Source organism: Haliotis cracherodii, unplaced genomic scaffold (genome assembly GCF_022045235.1).
Source record: "Haliotis cracherodii isolate W230 unplaced genomic scaffold, xgHalCrac1.p SCAF_19, whole genome shotgun sequence".
NCBI classification, from domain to species: Eukaryota; Metazoa; Mollusca; class Gastropoda; order Lepetellida; family Haliotidae; genus Haliotis; species Haliotis cracherodii.
Genome location: NW_027266274.1, coordinates 9,883,774 through 9,900,506, shown reverse-complemented (window position 1 = coordinate 9,900,506; position 16,733 = coordinate 9,883,774). Strand labels below are relative to the sequence as shown.

The 16,733-nt window shown below is 40.7% G+C and overlaps 2 protein-coding genes across 2 annotated transcripts in view; both read left to right on the top strand.

The window, feature by feature from the left end:
* The window catches only part of LOC139466931 (MAM and LDL-receptor class A domain-containing protein 2-like), a 35,812-nt gene extending 28,067 nt beyond the window's left edge, over positions 1–7,745 (top strand). The window contains exons 46-58 of the mRNA XM_071248654.1: positions 398–660; positions 1,076–1,163; positions 1,815–1,982; positions 2,140–2,337; positions 2,840–2,998; positions 4,446–4,583; positions 4,796–5,055; positions 5,190–5,352; positions 5,706–5,840; positions 6,256–6,527; positions 6,750–6,837; positions 7,192–7,393; positions 7,700–7,745. Coding sequence (XP_071104755.1) covers positions 398–660; positions 1,076–1,163; positions 1,815–1,982; positions 2,140–2,337; positions 2,840–2,998; positions 4,446–4,583; positions 4,796–5,055; positions 5,190–5,352; positions 5,706–5,840; positions 6,256–6,527; positions 6,750–6,837; positions 7,192–7,393; positions 7,700–7,745 — 2,180 coding nt within the window. The remainder of the gene's footprint in view (positions 1–397; positions 661–1,075; positions 1,164–1,814; positions 1,983–2,139; positions 2,338–2,839; positions 2,999–4,445; positions 4,584–4,795; positions 5,056–5,189; positions 5,353–5,705; positions 5,841–6,255; positions 6,528–6,749; positions 6,838–7,191; positions 7,394–7,699) is intronic.
* A 19-nt stretch (positions 7,746–7,764) lies between these two features.
* LOC139466930 (MAM and LDL-receptor class A domain-containing protein 1-like) overlaps positions 7,765–16,733 on the top strand; it is an 81,780-nt gene continuing 72,811 nt past the window's right edge. Inside the window, exons 1-13 of the mRNA XM_071248653.1 lie at positions 7,765–7,965; positions 8,179–8,266; positions 9,092–9,235; positions 9,815–9,978; positions 10,362–10,551; positions 10,843–10,923; positions 11,535–12,023; positions 12,609–12,758; positions 13,401–13,654; positions 14,127–14,355; positions 14,814–14,948; positions 15,196–15,326; positions 16,353–16,437. Coding sequence (XP_071104754.1) covers positions 7,813–7,965; positions 8,179–8,266; positions 9,092–9,235; positions 9,815–9,978; positions 10,362–10,551; positions 10,843–10,923; positions 11,535–12,023; positions 12,609–12,758; positions 13,401–13,654; positions 14,127–14,355; positions 14,814–14,948; positions 15,196–15,326; positions 16,353–16,437 — 2,293 coding nt within the window. The 5' untranslated portion in view covers positions 7,765–7,812. The remainder of the gene's footprint in view (positions 7,966–8,178; positions 8,267–9,091; positions 9,236–9,814; positions 9,979–10,361; positions 10,552–10,842; positions 10,924–11,534; positions 12,024–12,608; positions 12,759–13,400; positions 13,655–14,126; positions 14,356–14,813; positions 14,949–15,195; positions 15,327–16,352; positions 16,438–16,733) is intronic.

Here is a 16,733-nt window from a genome sequence, read left to right as displayed (position 1 = left end):
TATTCCTAATACATAACATACATTTTCCTTTTCATGCAAATCAAGTCATGAAAAGTGTTTCAAAGGGGGCATTGGTAAAATGTAATGCATCTGAGAAAATAGTACCCCATCCATTATCTGATCAAGTTTCAAGTTTCACCTTGAAAACACGATAGCCCAGAACGCTAGTTAACCAGGAACGATTACATGTTGAGTATGGGTATACAAAGGTTGAATAGCTTGTACACATCAATCGTGATTCAAACCATTTGCTGATACAAACGATTTCAGTCAGATTAATCTGGAACCCAGTTAAGTTTTCCTATCAAACAAATTGCAAATGTATTTGACCGAACATGATATGAGCACCGATAACCAACTTATGCTACTGTTAACACAAAAAATGTTATTACTTTAGATGGCTTCTATCTGTTCATTGAGACCTCGGCTCCACGAAAGCCCAATGATAAAGCTCGAATCATCAGCCCCTCAATGGCGCCTGGATCCGGCACACAATGTCTCACCTTTTGGTACTACATGTACGGCGATCACGTCAACGCTCTGAACGTCTACGCCAAGACTACACCTGCACTGGGAAACCTCATCTTCACAGTCAAAGGAACCAAGGGCCCCAAGTGGATTCAAGCAAGAATAAACATTCCATCTAAAGTTCGCTTCCAGGTAAACTTTGATGATGTTCATTTCTAGAGCGACAACATACCTACTTGACACAAACGCGACGTGATTGGGGAAATGTTAAGCTACTCTATACTAAATTTTCACTTTAAGAATTGTTTAACTGTGAAATCGCTTCAAATATAAGGCATAAGAAAACACTAATAATATGTCGCATTTTCTAAGTTCAAAACATTGTGGATGAGGATCCCACCTGTGCTCAAAAGTAATATTGTCTCAAAGAATACTTCAAGTTATTGGAGTTTGTATGTGGTTTCACTATCATTTTAACGTTTCTATTATTTGTACCTGAAACATTAACTTCTTGTTTAAACAAACCAGTTTCATGGTGACATTTAGTGTCAGGAGTGTACATATCACTACTATAAGTTAGAAAACTACGTAACATTATCATATTCAGGTTGTGATAGAGGGCGTGGTCGGGCCAAGCTACCGAGGCGACATAGCTATCGACGACGTTAACAGCAACGATGGACCGTGCACCCAAGGTATTCAAGCAATACAGTAAACTACGGTTATAAAAACACAAAGTTACCACTGATTTTAGTTTGTTATTACTGTAATTTGTTAAAAGCATATATACAGCATAACTATAGCAGATAGTCGAGACAAAAAAGTACGTTTGTTTTATCCGTCAGTTCGTTTTTAGCTCGTTCATTATAAACATAGTTTACTGTACTCAGAATGATCCAGATCTAAAGTTTGACTGACAAAATAATTTTTTTAATCAAATATGACAAATTATAAATCATCTTGCACCAACGTTTTCTTTGTGGCAGACAATTTATTGTTCTCAGAAATAGTCCGAAGCATAAATTTTTTTATAACAAAACCTTTATAGAATATTCAAACACCCTCCATGACAGGGGTTGATGCTTCAGATAGTATACAATTTTGTAAATATTCTAAATGCCAAAACAGGTATTCCTAATTTTAAATTGTTGGGTCAATGTTCAAAGGCCAATTCGTTGTGCGAAGATGTGTCCAGAATTCGTGACGGGATCTTTGATCATTGTTTGAATTCAATAATGATCCTTTCTTCCATAAAATGCGTTTCTCCTCCGAGCATCTCCTTGGACTTTGCGCTGACAAGCAATTGTACATTGAATGCTAAGCAAGGTTAAACTGCATTGTTACAGCAACACCCAGCCCAGGAACAACAACAGGTCTTGATTGTAACTTCGAGAGTGCCTGTACATACACACAGGACAAGACAACTGACAAGTTCGACTGGACCCGAAACACGGGAAGGACCAGCTCATTCGGCACAGGTCCTTCTGGTGATCACACATACGGGACCTCTAGAGGTATGATAGCTTTCTAAACCATGCTTAACCAGAATGGGCATATGTATTGAGGAAACGGCATCCAATTCGAATCCAAAATGTAATAAAACCTTTCTTGTTCTTCACACTGCTTTCATATTATGATGCCATGATATTTTACCATACTGTTTGGTTGTAGGTCATTACATGTACATCGAGACATCTGCTCCCCGAATTCAGGGCGACAACGCCCGACTTGTGTCTGGCCCCTACACCCCATCTGGTGCAAACCAATGTCTAGAATTCTACTACCATATGTACGGATCCTCCACTGGCATGTTCCGTGTCTACTTCAAATCCAACAACAATCTGGGAAATGCTGTGTTCACAAAGCAAGGTTGGTGACTAAAGCTGTTACGTTGGGACGTTTTCGTTTGTAATTCGGTGTAGTGGTAGGTTTGCGATGTAAGGTATCGTAGTTCACTGTGAAGGTATACGTCCTGTAGTAGTCTGAATCCGACAGCCATGGGCTAAAACCTATTTCCGCTATGATTATAATTCTTTATGGATTTCACCAAAGTGGTAAATGTCATGCCTGAATTTAGGCTTCCTTCTAAGGGCCAGGACATAAATTTAAGTCTAATTCTAACCTTCTAACCTGTGGCTGGGTGTATGAGAATTACTGAGTAAAAGAGGCAACATAATATTCTTCTGTTTCAGGAGCAAGTAACTAAACCTAAGAAAGAAAGATGTGTTTCAGAAGGGGTGGGCAATGTTAAAGTGTGGGTAGAATCAACGTGTCGGCTTGGGCACTGCTCCTTCCAATGGCAAACAACTGGTCTCCTCCTCACACGTCACTGTATACCATACCTATAATGTGTTTGCCTTCCATCCAACAGGTAGCCAAGGCAACCAATGGATTCGAGGTCAAGTGTCCATTCAAGCAAACACAGCGACGTTCAACGCTGTGTTTGAGGCTGTCAGAGGCAGCTCCTACAACGGCGACATCGCCCTCGACGACATATCTGTGAAAGCAGGGACATGTGCACAGAAGCCAGGTAAGTGACTGATTGAACCACAACAGACTCTGTTAACTCGAAGTAAATTGAGTTATGCACATTTCGATATAAGCAAAGGGATATCTTAAGGGATGCGACTGGTGAATAAAGCAGAATAATCTTAAACGATATATCAATCACGAGTAAGTTCGCGTTAATGAAGGTCTCTTTCCAGGCGGAATATTGTGCCATAAAAAGTTAATCAATGAGAAATCAGAAATTTATTCAGTCATAGTTGTGTTTGCATGCTCATTGATATAATGTGCTCAGAATATGTTGTAGCAATGTTAATGTAATGTTTCAGCAATTTATTTCAATTATTTATCGTTGAATAACGTATTCAATGGCAAAAGTGATCGATGACATTTTGGATTTTAGAAGCACATTATTCAAAACTTTTCTCTGTCTGTTTGAAGTATATATATATATATATATATATATATATATATATATATATATTTAGTTTGGCTAACTATGATGTTGATTTTGAAATGTAGTTTGAATGTCTTTTTAAACACATTCAATATGTTAGTTTATCTCTGTTAGTTCTCTATTCCCCTTTGAGATACATGTATACTCAGTTAGGAAGTCAGTTATAATTTAATGTCTCACTGGCATTGTGACAGCCATTTCGCGACCTAACACATGTACTGAGAAGATCAACATTAGAAGTCATAAAATCGTTATCATTAATATTATATCCCCCACGAAGAGGGATAGGGGACATAGAGGTTCGTCCGTCCATCCTTCCGTCTTTCCGTCCGTCCTTTTGCTTCTCAGAGGGGACATATTTTCTTCAAAACTTTTTAAGTAAGAGAAATGAAAATGAACACATTGATATTAATGGTCGCGATCTTACGTGAGTCTGAACATTGGTGGTTTGAATTCTTTTCTCACAGAGTCATAGTCCTTGCTCCGTGTTTTACAACTTAGTACATACTGAGTGAATTAGGGACACGTTTTCTCGGGAACTACTGAAATTACATGAATGAAAATGTGCATGTTTATATGAGCGATACTTGTCAAGACTGATTTCAAAAATTGGTGCTGAAAATTATTTTTTTACAGAGTAATGTCCCGTGCTCAATGCTTTTCAGTGCATATTGTTTTTCTAATGGGGGACAAGTTTTCTCAGAAACTACTGAAATTACATGAATAACACTTTCCATGCTTATCTCAGAGATACTTCGCAAGATTGTGTTCGAAAATCGGTGCCGTTAATCATATTTGTCCAGAGTTACTTCCTGTGCTACATGGTTTTAGATTTTGAGCATACACAGTTATGACTCTTGATCCATGTTATTTTATAAACTGCATAGTGTCCCCAATAGGGACAAGTTTTCTTGTTAGTACTGTTATTGTTATTATTTCGGTTATTACTTGTATTCAGATTGTATGTTTACAAACTTTTGTCTTAAGTTTTGTCATAATGTGATGTTTTCTGCAGGAAATTGCGACTTTGAAATCGACAAGTGTAGTTGGAGTAACATGAAAACGGATGACTTCGACTGGGTTGTCGGGAGTGGTACGACAACTAGCTCATCAACTGGCCCGTCTAGCGACCACACAAAAGGCAATAGTCAAGGTAACTATTTAAAAAACCACATACTTATTTACTGAACTGCTAAAGGAGAATATAAATCTTCTCGTTTCAGGTTGAACATCTGCAATCTGTAACAGTATAGGGTTCATTTTAAGCTGACATGCTGTGATATAACTCCTATTCCAAGCGACCTTAAATTCAACTCAGTTTGTCATCTTTATGATTGCTTTTAAACCCTGCACTACCTTCCATAGGGAAATACCTGTTCATTGAGACCTCTGCCCCAAGACGTCCAGGAGACAAGGCATTCCTCCAGAGTGCCTCGTTCATGCCCACCACGGGCCGATGCATGTCCTTCTACTATCTTATGTTCGGCTCGACAATTGGGACACTCAACGTCCTCGTCAAACCACAGAACCAGAATGCGACCGTGATTTGGTCTCTCTCTCGACAACAGCTGGGTACATGGCAACCAGGGGTTGTACCTATACCTCAACAAGGAAGCAACTACCAGGTATGTATACACTAAACTCACTAAAACCAAACACGAACTATCTCGCTGGTCACTACCAACGTACAGCCGCTGATTGATTTCTGATTTGCTCGGGGTGTCTTTTGGGTAAATCCAGGCTTTATCTTCATCCACAGGTTCTGATTGAAGGGATCCGCGGCCCCGGCTACACTGGTGACATCGCCATCGACGACATAACCTTCTCAACACAGAACCCTTGCCCTCTGACACCAACGAAGGCTTTGGCAACAACACCAATGCCGCCCATAACGACCACAGTTGCTCTTGGAACTGCTCCAGGTTAGGTGCAAACAAGAAACTGGCTACAATTGATCTATTCCAATGGGGATGTTTGGATTCTGTTTCCTCAAATAACTTTGAGTTTTGATGAATGATATTGTTATCAAGAATTTTGTATGCTTATATTGTACGACATTAATATCTCACTGTTATAAGTCAGAACATTTAGATTCCATTACTAAATGTACTTCATTTGACGCTCTCTGGAGGGTGGCCATGTGATTACAGCAACCGCTCGATAGACCCGGGTTTGGTTACCAAACGTGTGTAATGTGTAACCAACCATCGGTGTCCCCCACAGTGTTTTATACATCTTGCTGTGGCAACATAAAACCTCACTCACTCACTTGCAGGTGGTTTCAACTGCAATTTTGACACCAATGCCTGTAGCTGGACACAAGACAAGACTGACGACTTCGACTGGACCAGACAACATGGAGGAACATCCAGCTCTGGAACCGGGCCAAGCTCCGACCATACAGCCAAAAGTATGTCAAGGGAGATAATATCAGACATTTCGAATGCAGAGAAATCAGAAGCCTGATGCCCCTCCCGAAAAGGACATAAAATGACTCTTGTCATGGGAAGAACGAGTCCTGATATAAATACATTGCACTGACAACTGACCAAGATATGTGCACAAAATCGAGAATCAAGGCGTTCAGTTATAGCAGGGCAGGTACACATTCACAGAATGACAGTGGAACCTAATGAATCTGAACATTGCTGTACATTAAAAAACGTCTGATTTGACGTAGGTAATAACGGGGTCCGGATAAAAAGGGTTTCACTGTAAAAGTGTCACCCTTAATCTTACATCATATGGATTTTTGTGTTCCTTTGAACATGATTACAATTTACAAATCTGCTTGTACAAACTGTTAGCATTTTGACATTTTTCAGATGGCTACTATATGTACATCGAGACGTCATCACCACGACGACCTGGCCAGAAAGCTCGCCTAATCAGCCCGCCAATCACCGGTAATACACGGATGTGCCTAGTGTTCTTCTACCACATGTTTGGCCCCCACATCAACACACTCAACGTGTACTTCTCCAGGAATGGTACTCTCGGGACCCCCGTGTGGACTAAACAACACACACAAGGCAACGCCTGGAAGAGGGGGACGGTGCAGATAGCAGGGGGAAGCACAACCACTTCTGTCACAAATGTAATAATTCTTACTTAAATTTGATGATTGTGTAATCTAGGGACACTCGACCTCAGATGCTTAACGTTTTACTTGAAGGTGGTCCTGATTGTAATTGTATTGATTTGTGTTATACCATGTTGTAAATCAGTTTTCCTCTTGAAATAGTCTTGTGTGATGTTTAATCATTTTGGCAATTATGTTAAGGAAACAAATAATTATGATAGAATTTGTTTTTTCCAGATCGTATTTGAGGGCTTGCGAGGAATAAGTTACTTGGGAGATATTGCAATCGATGATGTCAGTCTCGTCCCAGGTTCCTGTTATCAAGGTAGACATAACCATTTTTCTACTCACAAAGTCGTCTTAGACTAGACACTTAAAGACACTGCTTACAGTTATCTAGGTGTGTCATGCTAATAATGTGAAAAACACTAGGTGACGCAGAGCGTTGGCCTTACAAGTTCAGTGAAACCAATGAGGACTGGTTATGGTAATGACATATATGAAGGAATATGGGGTTTGAACGCACGATTAACGAATTCTAGAAAGACTACAGGAAGAGAACGCTAATCAAATCGCGATGATTTACATAACTGGGTCACCACTGTCCACAAAGAATTAAGAGGTATCTGGTCTCGTAGTAGATGCAAAAATCTCATTCTGGTTTGAATATGTATTGCAGCAACTGTTGCCCCGAGTCAAGGGAGCATTCCTGCCTCGCCTATCGACTGTAACTTCGAGTCCTCCAGCATGTGTAAATACTATCAGGACGAAACGGACACCTTCGAGTGGACGAGAAGGACCTCAGGCACATCCTCTTATGGAACTGGACCGAGCAGTGACCACACATACGGAACACGACTAGGTCAGTTGTGTGTTCGAATGTATGTTAGTTCATTGGAAATGCCCTTTGTTTTGTCAGCATAGTCATGATATAACCACTATGTCAGTTCTAGAATGGGATTGGTTCGACAGAATCATCATTTCAGCACAGGAAATCAACTTAAGGTACACCACCACAAAACATGTCTCGACACAGACATTATTTTTTATATAGACAGTAACATGTTTTCAATGCAGGAATAGTTTCTACATAAACGACCTTTCAACACATGTAAAAATGTATTCATGCATTTTTCCGGATACAGCAATATTCAATAACACTTCCACTGTACATCCTCTTGTTCAAGGTTCCTACATGTACGTCGAGAGTTCCGCCCCTCGTCGCTATGGTGACACTGCACGTTTGTGGAGTCCTACATTCTCTGCCAAAAATGGCCGATGTCTCACATTCTGGTATCACATGTATGGCGCAACCATGGGAACACTCTCAGTGTACGCTGCCCAAAACACCACCAGGGTTATCCTTGGTTCACCTATCTGGCACCTCTCTGGTAATCAAGGCAACATTTGGAAACAAGAATATGTGCAACTTCCGAATTACAATTTGATGCACGTGAGTTGACTTTTACCTGTATGACTTTTTAAAAGTACAGTTGAATGAAATATATAACACATTTGTATCCAGGAATATACAGGAGTAACCTTGTGGCAAGTGTTGATCTTTTATTTGTTTTTGGAGATTGTCTGAAATCATCAAGTTCTGTGAGTAAATTAACTAACAACTTCCGAAAATGAATTTCACACAAACATTTTCTATTCATTTCAGGCTGTTTTTGAAGGACGCATTGGAAGAAGCTACACTTCAGATGCAGCCATTGATGATGTCAAACTTCTCCAGTCCTGTCCAACACCAGGTATTAAACATCAGCTTCTAACCCAATTAACATAATAATGCAACGGATCGACATAGAAACATGTAGAAATGTAGCTTTTAGAAATATGATGATCAACACGACAAATTTCCCTCAAGTTACAGAGAATATTACTTTTACTGAATAAGTGTTTATTTAGGAATGTCAAGAGGCATTTTACAGAGGGATACGCCGTCTACCTTAAACAATTACCAATATTGATCAATTGCTCCACAACAAGGAAGCTACGTGGATCTCCATACACGCGTTGTGGACACTCGCAAACAAACATACTTCCCCAAACTGTGACTTAACGAGTTTCATTCAACTTCATGACATACAGTTACAATGTGGTTTTATTTGGCGTGCTGGAGGAATGACAAGTGAAATGTCAGCTGTCATGATGCCTTCGATTATCATGTATTTGAAGTCTTTGTGACATCTGGTATTTACCTTGATAATATCAGCAAACAACCATCAGTTCCCCAAATATATCCCGATAGATATTACATTTCCCCGAATAACGGATCAACAGCAACTGTTTTCAGCAGTATGCCTGAAATACATGAACAAAAATGTGGCTACGTCATATTTTGTTACGTTTGGTATTCAAACGCCGGTATTCTTTGAGAGAGGCCAACACGTTCATCACTGGGCAACTGTTCATCCTAGAAAACGTTTATGAAGTCACTGACGTTGGTAGAAGTGCTACATAATTTCCACAGGATATATTCATGTTGGCAACAATGTAGCATATGTTTTATGTTTTAATTGTATCCCATGCTAAATATCGTAACACAATAGTGTACTATGTATTTTTTTGAATAGGCGATTGTAACTTTGAAAGTGGTACTTGCGGATGGTCCAATTCTCGCACTGACCAGTTTGATTGGGTGAGATTGACAGGAAACGTTAACAAATATGGAACCCACCCCAACAAGGGAGACCACACCTTTGGCACATCCAAAAACGGTGAGTATTTCTCAGACATCGTTCATCTGTCAATCTTTAAGTTGTCCAGTGTGATGTAATTATCTTTACCTGTCATCTCATAGAAGTGGTGTGTATCGGTTTTGTTTTTGTTGTTTAACCCCTCAGTCAGGAATATTCCAGCTGTTTCATGGAGGCTGATCGAGTATGAATCAGACAAATCAGTGATTGTTTATTGGCAACGATTCACTCTTTCGGGGTACCCTGACACGTATCAACATTACTCAATAACAACAACAATTCTTTTCCAAACACTTTGGATCAGGGTTCAAGTAGAAATACAAACTTTGTCTTTTAAGTGATCCTTCTAAATAATATCAGTCTCGTCGAATCAGGAAGAACTGGACAAATGTTGCTGGTTTTTTTAATATATTTCATTACTGAAATGTGGTAATAGATTTGACATGATGATAAAAAAATAGTTCTCCAAAAACACATAACGGTCGGTAGTATAGGAAACGCCGTATGTAAAACGACAGGTGAAAAGTTCAAGGTTGTCAGATGCCTACTTGCATTGATGGGGAAATAGAAGGTTGTTAATCAACTACTTCATCTACACAGGTTCCTACATGTACATCGGAGATGGTAGAAGCGTTGCCGCCAAGGCCACGGCTGACTTTGTGTCCCAATCCATGAGTCCTACTGGAAACACAGGGCGATGCATCGTTTTCTGGTTCATGCAGACTGGCACGTCTTTCGGTTCCATCACCATGTACATAGTGCAGGTGGGTAACAGGTCCATCTGACCATTATTCCAATATTAACAGGCCGATGTATGTAGCTGAAATTTGCTGGCTGCTGAATGACATTCACTTTGTGATGATCTATTCACCTCCAATTAACATGCACAGACACAACCAGTGTTTCCGTCAATTACTCAATATTGTAGCGTGTGTCCTTTGATTGGTGTTGATGTGCGTTTCCGTGTATTTGTAACCACTTAATGCCCATGTAAACTGTGAGGGTGGGGTAGCCTAGTGGTTAAGATGTTAGCTGGTCGTACCAAGGACCTAGCTTTGATAAGGAAAGGATACGCCTCCAATGTTACTGTGCTATTGCAAAGGAGGCATAAAACCCAACTCACTCCAACTTGATATTGCATTTACAGAACTCAACCCGGGTTCCTATCTGGTATATTGACGGGGCTAAAGGAACCAGTGCCTCGGCATGGGTGAACGGGCAGGCTACCTTCACCAGCACTAAACCTTACACTGTTGTGTTCTCTGTGGTACGTCTTGGAGGCGCCCACGGCTACATCACCCTCGACGACATTACCTTCAAACCAGGACAATGTGCATGTGAGTTATTCTTTTCCTCGTACGAGTGGGATTCGGATTTAAGGTATTTGATTCTTGGTGTCTCAGGATCCGCTGATTGCAGGTACGAATCTCAGATCATAAGTCTTGGGTTGCTTTCAGCACACCTGTGCTCCACATGTACACGACATGCATCAACTTTATATTGTATCCCTCATCGTAGTTACACTCCGTGATATTACTGAAATACTTCTCAAATTTACCTCCCACTCTTGAAAGAAGGTGGCTGCATTTTGTTCGGGTGTATCTTACTCTAAACCATTTACATTTTAGTCCTGCCTGCACAGGCAGCAACCGGATCATCAGTTGCTCCACAGTCCATGCTCTCGACGACACCAACACCGCTAACTGCAGGTACTGTCATCAACTGGATGTGCTTGGTTCAGAATAAGAAACGCATTGTTATAATATTATAATAAGATAAATTTATTGTATGGTAACCGAAATCTTTGACTTGGGTAATCCACGCCAGTGATGTCACCAGTAAGTTTGTCTAAAGGGAGTATTTTAATTTTGTCATGCCAAATAAAAGACAGACTTCTGTATCTATAAAATAATTAGGGCTGTAATGGGGTTGTGATTTAGCTGTAAACAGCAGACTTCAGACAAAAGGATAGCATATTGTCAGAAACATTTGTTGGTGATTAAAGAGGATGTTGATTTGATACTGATTAACATTTAACTAACTTGATGAAGGAATGAAACGAGTGAAATCAGTTTCAATATGGATTCCTCCGTCATGATGGACCTGTGGTTCTTAGGTGACAACTAACGCATGACCTACGAGACCTGTGAAAACCTGAGACAAGGTCAATATGCACCTTATCATAAGGGTTGCATCGAGATACGATATGTTTCTTCACCATTAAAAGGTGCTGGCTCGTCAAGGAGTAGACCAAGCCATGAAGCACCACCACCCCTTTACTTGTTACCATTGATGTGAATGTATACATTGTATATTGCAGCTCCATCTCCCTATGACTGTAACTTTGAGACAGGCCTATGCAGCTGGAAACAAGCAAAGGATGACCAGTTTGACTGGACTCGACACAAAGGCGGCACATCGACCGGGGACACAGGACCGTCCGTTGACCACACCAAAGGAACAGCCTCTGGGTACTACGTCTTCATCGAGACATCGACGCCTAGGGTGAAAAATGACAAAGCCAGATTGGTCAGTGCTGTTGTGAAGGACACAACCATCAAATGCCTCCACTTCTGGTACCATATGTACGGCCCCGATGTCAACACCCTCAACGTTTATACAATGTCTTCTGGAAAGCTTGGCAGCCCTGTGTGGACCAAACATGGAACCGTTGGGAACAAGTGGATGGAGATTGATATCAACATCACGCCCAATTCCACTTACCAGATCGTTTTTGAAGGTGTCCGTGGGACAAGCTACCAAGGAGACATTGCCATCGATGACATCAGTCTTACAAATGGATTGTGCGGTTAGTGTGTTTATTTATTAAGCTCCGTCGTGATTTTGCCAAATACATCTTCTTTGTCAGTTGTGTAACGTTGCTATCAGCAATATTTCAGCTATGTGAAGTAGGCAATCGAGTCTGGACCAGACAATTCAGCGATTGACATCAGCGAGCCTGACCACTCGAACCCCTTAGTTGCCTCTGACGACAAGCATTATCAACTTTTACAAGCATGATTGCTGAAGACGAATTCTAACCTGGATCTTCACGGGGTGCAAACTAAGAAACATAGATGGAAGAATACAATTTTTAAACTTATGGTCTACCAGTAATGAACGTCATTTAAAAACAGTATGACAAACAAAATTAGAGATCTGATCTGGGAAAATGTCATTAAATTCAAATGACACAAAAGGATGGAATGACGCGAATCACCATGGAATGGATTGTTTTAAAACTGGCATGGTAAAAAATTAAAAGCACAGGCTAGGACGTTTGTGTCTATTTGTATTCTTTGGTTCCATGAACATTATATCATAGCATCTTCGTCGCCAGTGTAAGTGCGCATTTGTTTAAACTTTATTGTAAATAAAACATTATTTTTTTCAGGGTCCCTCCACACATGTGGATTTGAAGATCCAAATATCTGCAGTTATCAACAGGACCCACGTGACAACTTCGACTGGACACGTACTCATGGACGAACAGCCTCCTTTGACACGGGACCCTCGAACGACCACACCTATGGAACAATCTCTGGTGCGACAAAGCTGCCACGTTATCTCGGCGTGGTCAGAGTACCTTAGGAACTCAAATACCTTTACATTTTAGAAGTGAACTATTACATGCGATACAATGAGTTGAGTAAGGATAAGGGGACTCGACAGGGTGATTACAGGTCAGAGAAAGATCACAATCACAGTAAACGTAAGGGGAAAGACGATAAAAGTGACAAAACACTTTCCACAGATATGAATAAAAAATAACACTTGATCCATTCACACGTCTGTCATTAAAGTACATGTAAATGTAAATATGATTGGAAAGCCTTGTGTGTGATCTTCAGGTATGATTACATTGTTCAATAATACTGATTAATATGCGTTGCACATGGAGCACATCCTACAAGTAAGGGCGGTCGGGTAGCCTAGTGGTTAAAGCGTTCGCTCGTCACGCCGAAGACCTGGGTTCGATTTCCGACTTGGGTACAATGTGTGAAGACCATTTCTGGTGTCCCCCTCCGTGATATTGCTGGAATATTGCTAGAAGCGGTGTTTAACCATACTCACTCACTCACTCACTCACTCCTACAAATAAAGACTCAAACAGTTAAGCAACACGTGCATTGTAGACTGTTAATATAAGTATGGTCAGTTCAAGTATGTTCACACTATGTTCCAGGTCACTACATGTATACCGAGGCCTCTGGCAAAAGCAAGGGACAAAACGCTAGACTTATCTCTCCTGTTCAGAAGGCCACAAACGCTGCTTGTTTGACCTTCTGGTACCATATGTGGGGCAAAGCAACTGGTACCCTTAACGTCTATGCTAAAGTCGGCGATCAGTTCGGGGGAGCAATATGGACGCGGTCAGGCAACCAAGGTAACCTCTGGTTACAAGGGCGGGCGACTGTCAAATCTCAAGGAAGCTGGGAGGTAGGAGTAGTTGTGACTTTATGACCATTAGGTGAATGAATATGTGTTCACGCTGCTCTTCGTAAATGATCAATGTCTTTGGGACACAGTTAGCCTTGTAATCTAAGTCAAACATGCATGTTGCAGAGTTGCGTCACTTAGACACACCAGGGAAAAATGAACGTGGGTTTGAATCCCAAATCCCCCTTATTATATTTTGGGGATCTATTTGCGTAGACCTAAATATGAAACCGATGAGACTGTACCACTTGTATCTTTAACAACTAGCTCAGGTCGAAAATTAGTTGAAAAGATGTGGATGTGTGTAGCTTCAGGCTTTCCTCCCAAATTTGGCTGATACGCCATGATTAAACTGAAATGCTGTCCAAAGTGGCATTAAATCAAACTCACTCTTTCGTTCACTTACTGACTCACTCAAAACAAAGAGACTATGTTGTAGGCATTCCTACAGTTGACTCTCTGCTTTCTTTAGGCTGTGTTTGAGGCTGTCATGGGCAGCGACTACACTGGTGACATCGGTCTTGATGATGTCCTCATCATAGACGGAGCCTGTGGAGCCCCAGGAAACTGTAACTTTGAGAAGGGCAAGTGTATGTGGAAGAACATTGGAGGAGATGACTTTGACTGGATCTCTGGATCAGGAAGAACTTCAAGTGCTTACACGGGACCAGTCTCTGACCATACCACCAGCGGTGCCACAGGTGCGTCTGCTAGAATTTGGGGTGAACATGTACAAAACGAGACAATCTGCAGCGTATTGTATGAACATGCTTTAAAACTCCGAGTCATATGCCTGGTAGTTTTAAACTTATTTTGACTTGTGTTGATATATTAGATGACCTGAAGGTAAGATGCTGTGTCATCATCTAAAATAATTACTTCAAATAATTGAGGGTGTAAACAGTAATAACCAGATTGTGAGGCAGATATTGAAGATGTCATTTGATTGGGATGTCACGATAACCTATGATGAAACATTGGTGTCCAATGCATTGTGATGCAATTACATTGTAGCGATATCTCCAAGGTGATGGAGACACACACACATACACACACACAAACACACACACACACACACACACACACACACACACACACACACACTGTAAATAGGATGGGAACTTGGAGATAAGGTAAATTACCTTACTTTGTATTGCAGGAACATACATGTTTATCGAGACATCTGCTCCTCGGGTACCAGGCGACAGGGCGTGGTTTCAGAGTCCTCTCCTGCCTCCCTTCACCACCACCCAATGCATGAGCTTCTGGTACAACATGTATGGGCACTCGATTGGTAAGATAATTACAGCAGGGAGGAGATATGTTCATTAACATTCACTTAAACTATATGGTATTATTGAAACAGACCAGGGGATGACGCAAGGTAACTGTTTGGTAGGGATGCAATATGTGAAGAAGTGTATTGTATCATATATTATGTAATCACTAAATAACTGTGAAAAAGGTTTTGTTTTTAAATGAAAGCTGGTTGGCTAACAGTGGACAGTGTTATCTATGCCTTCAAATGTTTCTGTACACAGGACTTCTGAACGTGTATATTGACAACCAGGCCAACACCACCCACACCTGGATGTGGGGGCAGAGTGGAAATAAGGGTCAGGCTTGGCTTCAGGGACAGATGCCAATACCCGTTCAAAAAACTGGCTTCATGGTAAGACCAACGATGTCCCCTTGGTGTTCTGACATATGCCCCAAACTATTAAAGGATTAGTTTCATGGTAAGACCAACGATGTCCCCTCGGTGTTCTGACACATGCCCCAAACTATTTAAGGACTAGTCTCATGGTAGGACCATCGATGTCCCCTTGGTTTTCTGACATATGCCCCAAACTATTAAAGGACTAGTTTCATGGTATGTGTGTGTGTGAGTTAAGATTTAACGTCACATCGGCAGTATTTCAGCCATATCGTGACGAGAAGTACATTAATAATACACATAATTATACGAAATAAAAACCTGTCGACGAAGGACAGTAGAATAACTAGAATATCACAGACTTGATTTAAAACTAGTTGTGAATAATAGAAACAGTAAGCATTAATGAACATCACAATATAAAAATGGGCTAGAAATCGTCAGCAACGGAAGGGAGACCACCATACTGGGGACCATGGGGACTTAGTTTCATGGTAAGACCAACGATGACCCTTTAGTGTTCTGACATATGCCCCAAACTATTAAAGGACGAGTTTCATGGTAAGACCAACGATGTCCCTTTGGTGTTCTGACATATGCCCCAAACTATTAAAGTACGAGTTTCATGGTAAGACCAACGATGTCCCCTTGGTGTTCTGACACATGTTCCAAACTATTAAAGGACTAGTTTCATGATAAGATCAACAATGTCAGTGGGAGTTTAACGTTGAGCAGTCCAGTTTAATTAGCAACTGCCAATTTATTTAGAGTGAAAAACGTGGATAAATCCCTCCGATCTATTTTTGTGGTTTTCAAGATGTGAATTTATATTTAACATGACTATTTTCTGATGGGCACAATGAATTTATACTACTGTAATTTTTTGGGGCATGTTTAAAAATAGATACCCGGGGACATATCATAATTTGTGCCAGGAATAACAGGTTTTATGACAATAAATAAAATTGATTTCTGGATGTTCTTACAAATATTAGTTAAATACTGATTGCTCTTGTCCTAACTCATAGCCATTCTTTGCAGATGCGGTTTGAAGGCGTGCGAGGCTCTGACTACTACGGAGATATAGCCATAGATGACATTACATTCACAACCTCAGCTTGTGGATGTGAGTTTTAATTACAGGTTAAAATACATCTGAAAACAGGGATCCCATTCAAAAGGCATATGTCAGTCAATACACTAACCACCAGCATACAGGAACGAAGTCACACCGGTAGGACAGGACATACTTACACTGACCGTGAACACCTGGTGTCATCACTAGTTTTCAGTGTCTGTTTGTTTGTTTGTTGTTTAACGCCACACTCAACAATATTCCAGCTAAATGATGGTGGTCTGTAAATAATCGAGCCTGGACAAGACAATTCAGTGATTGATAAACATGAGCATCGACTCACGCTA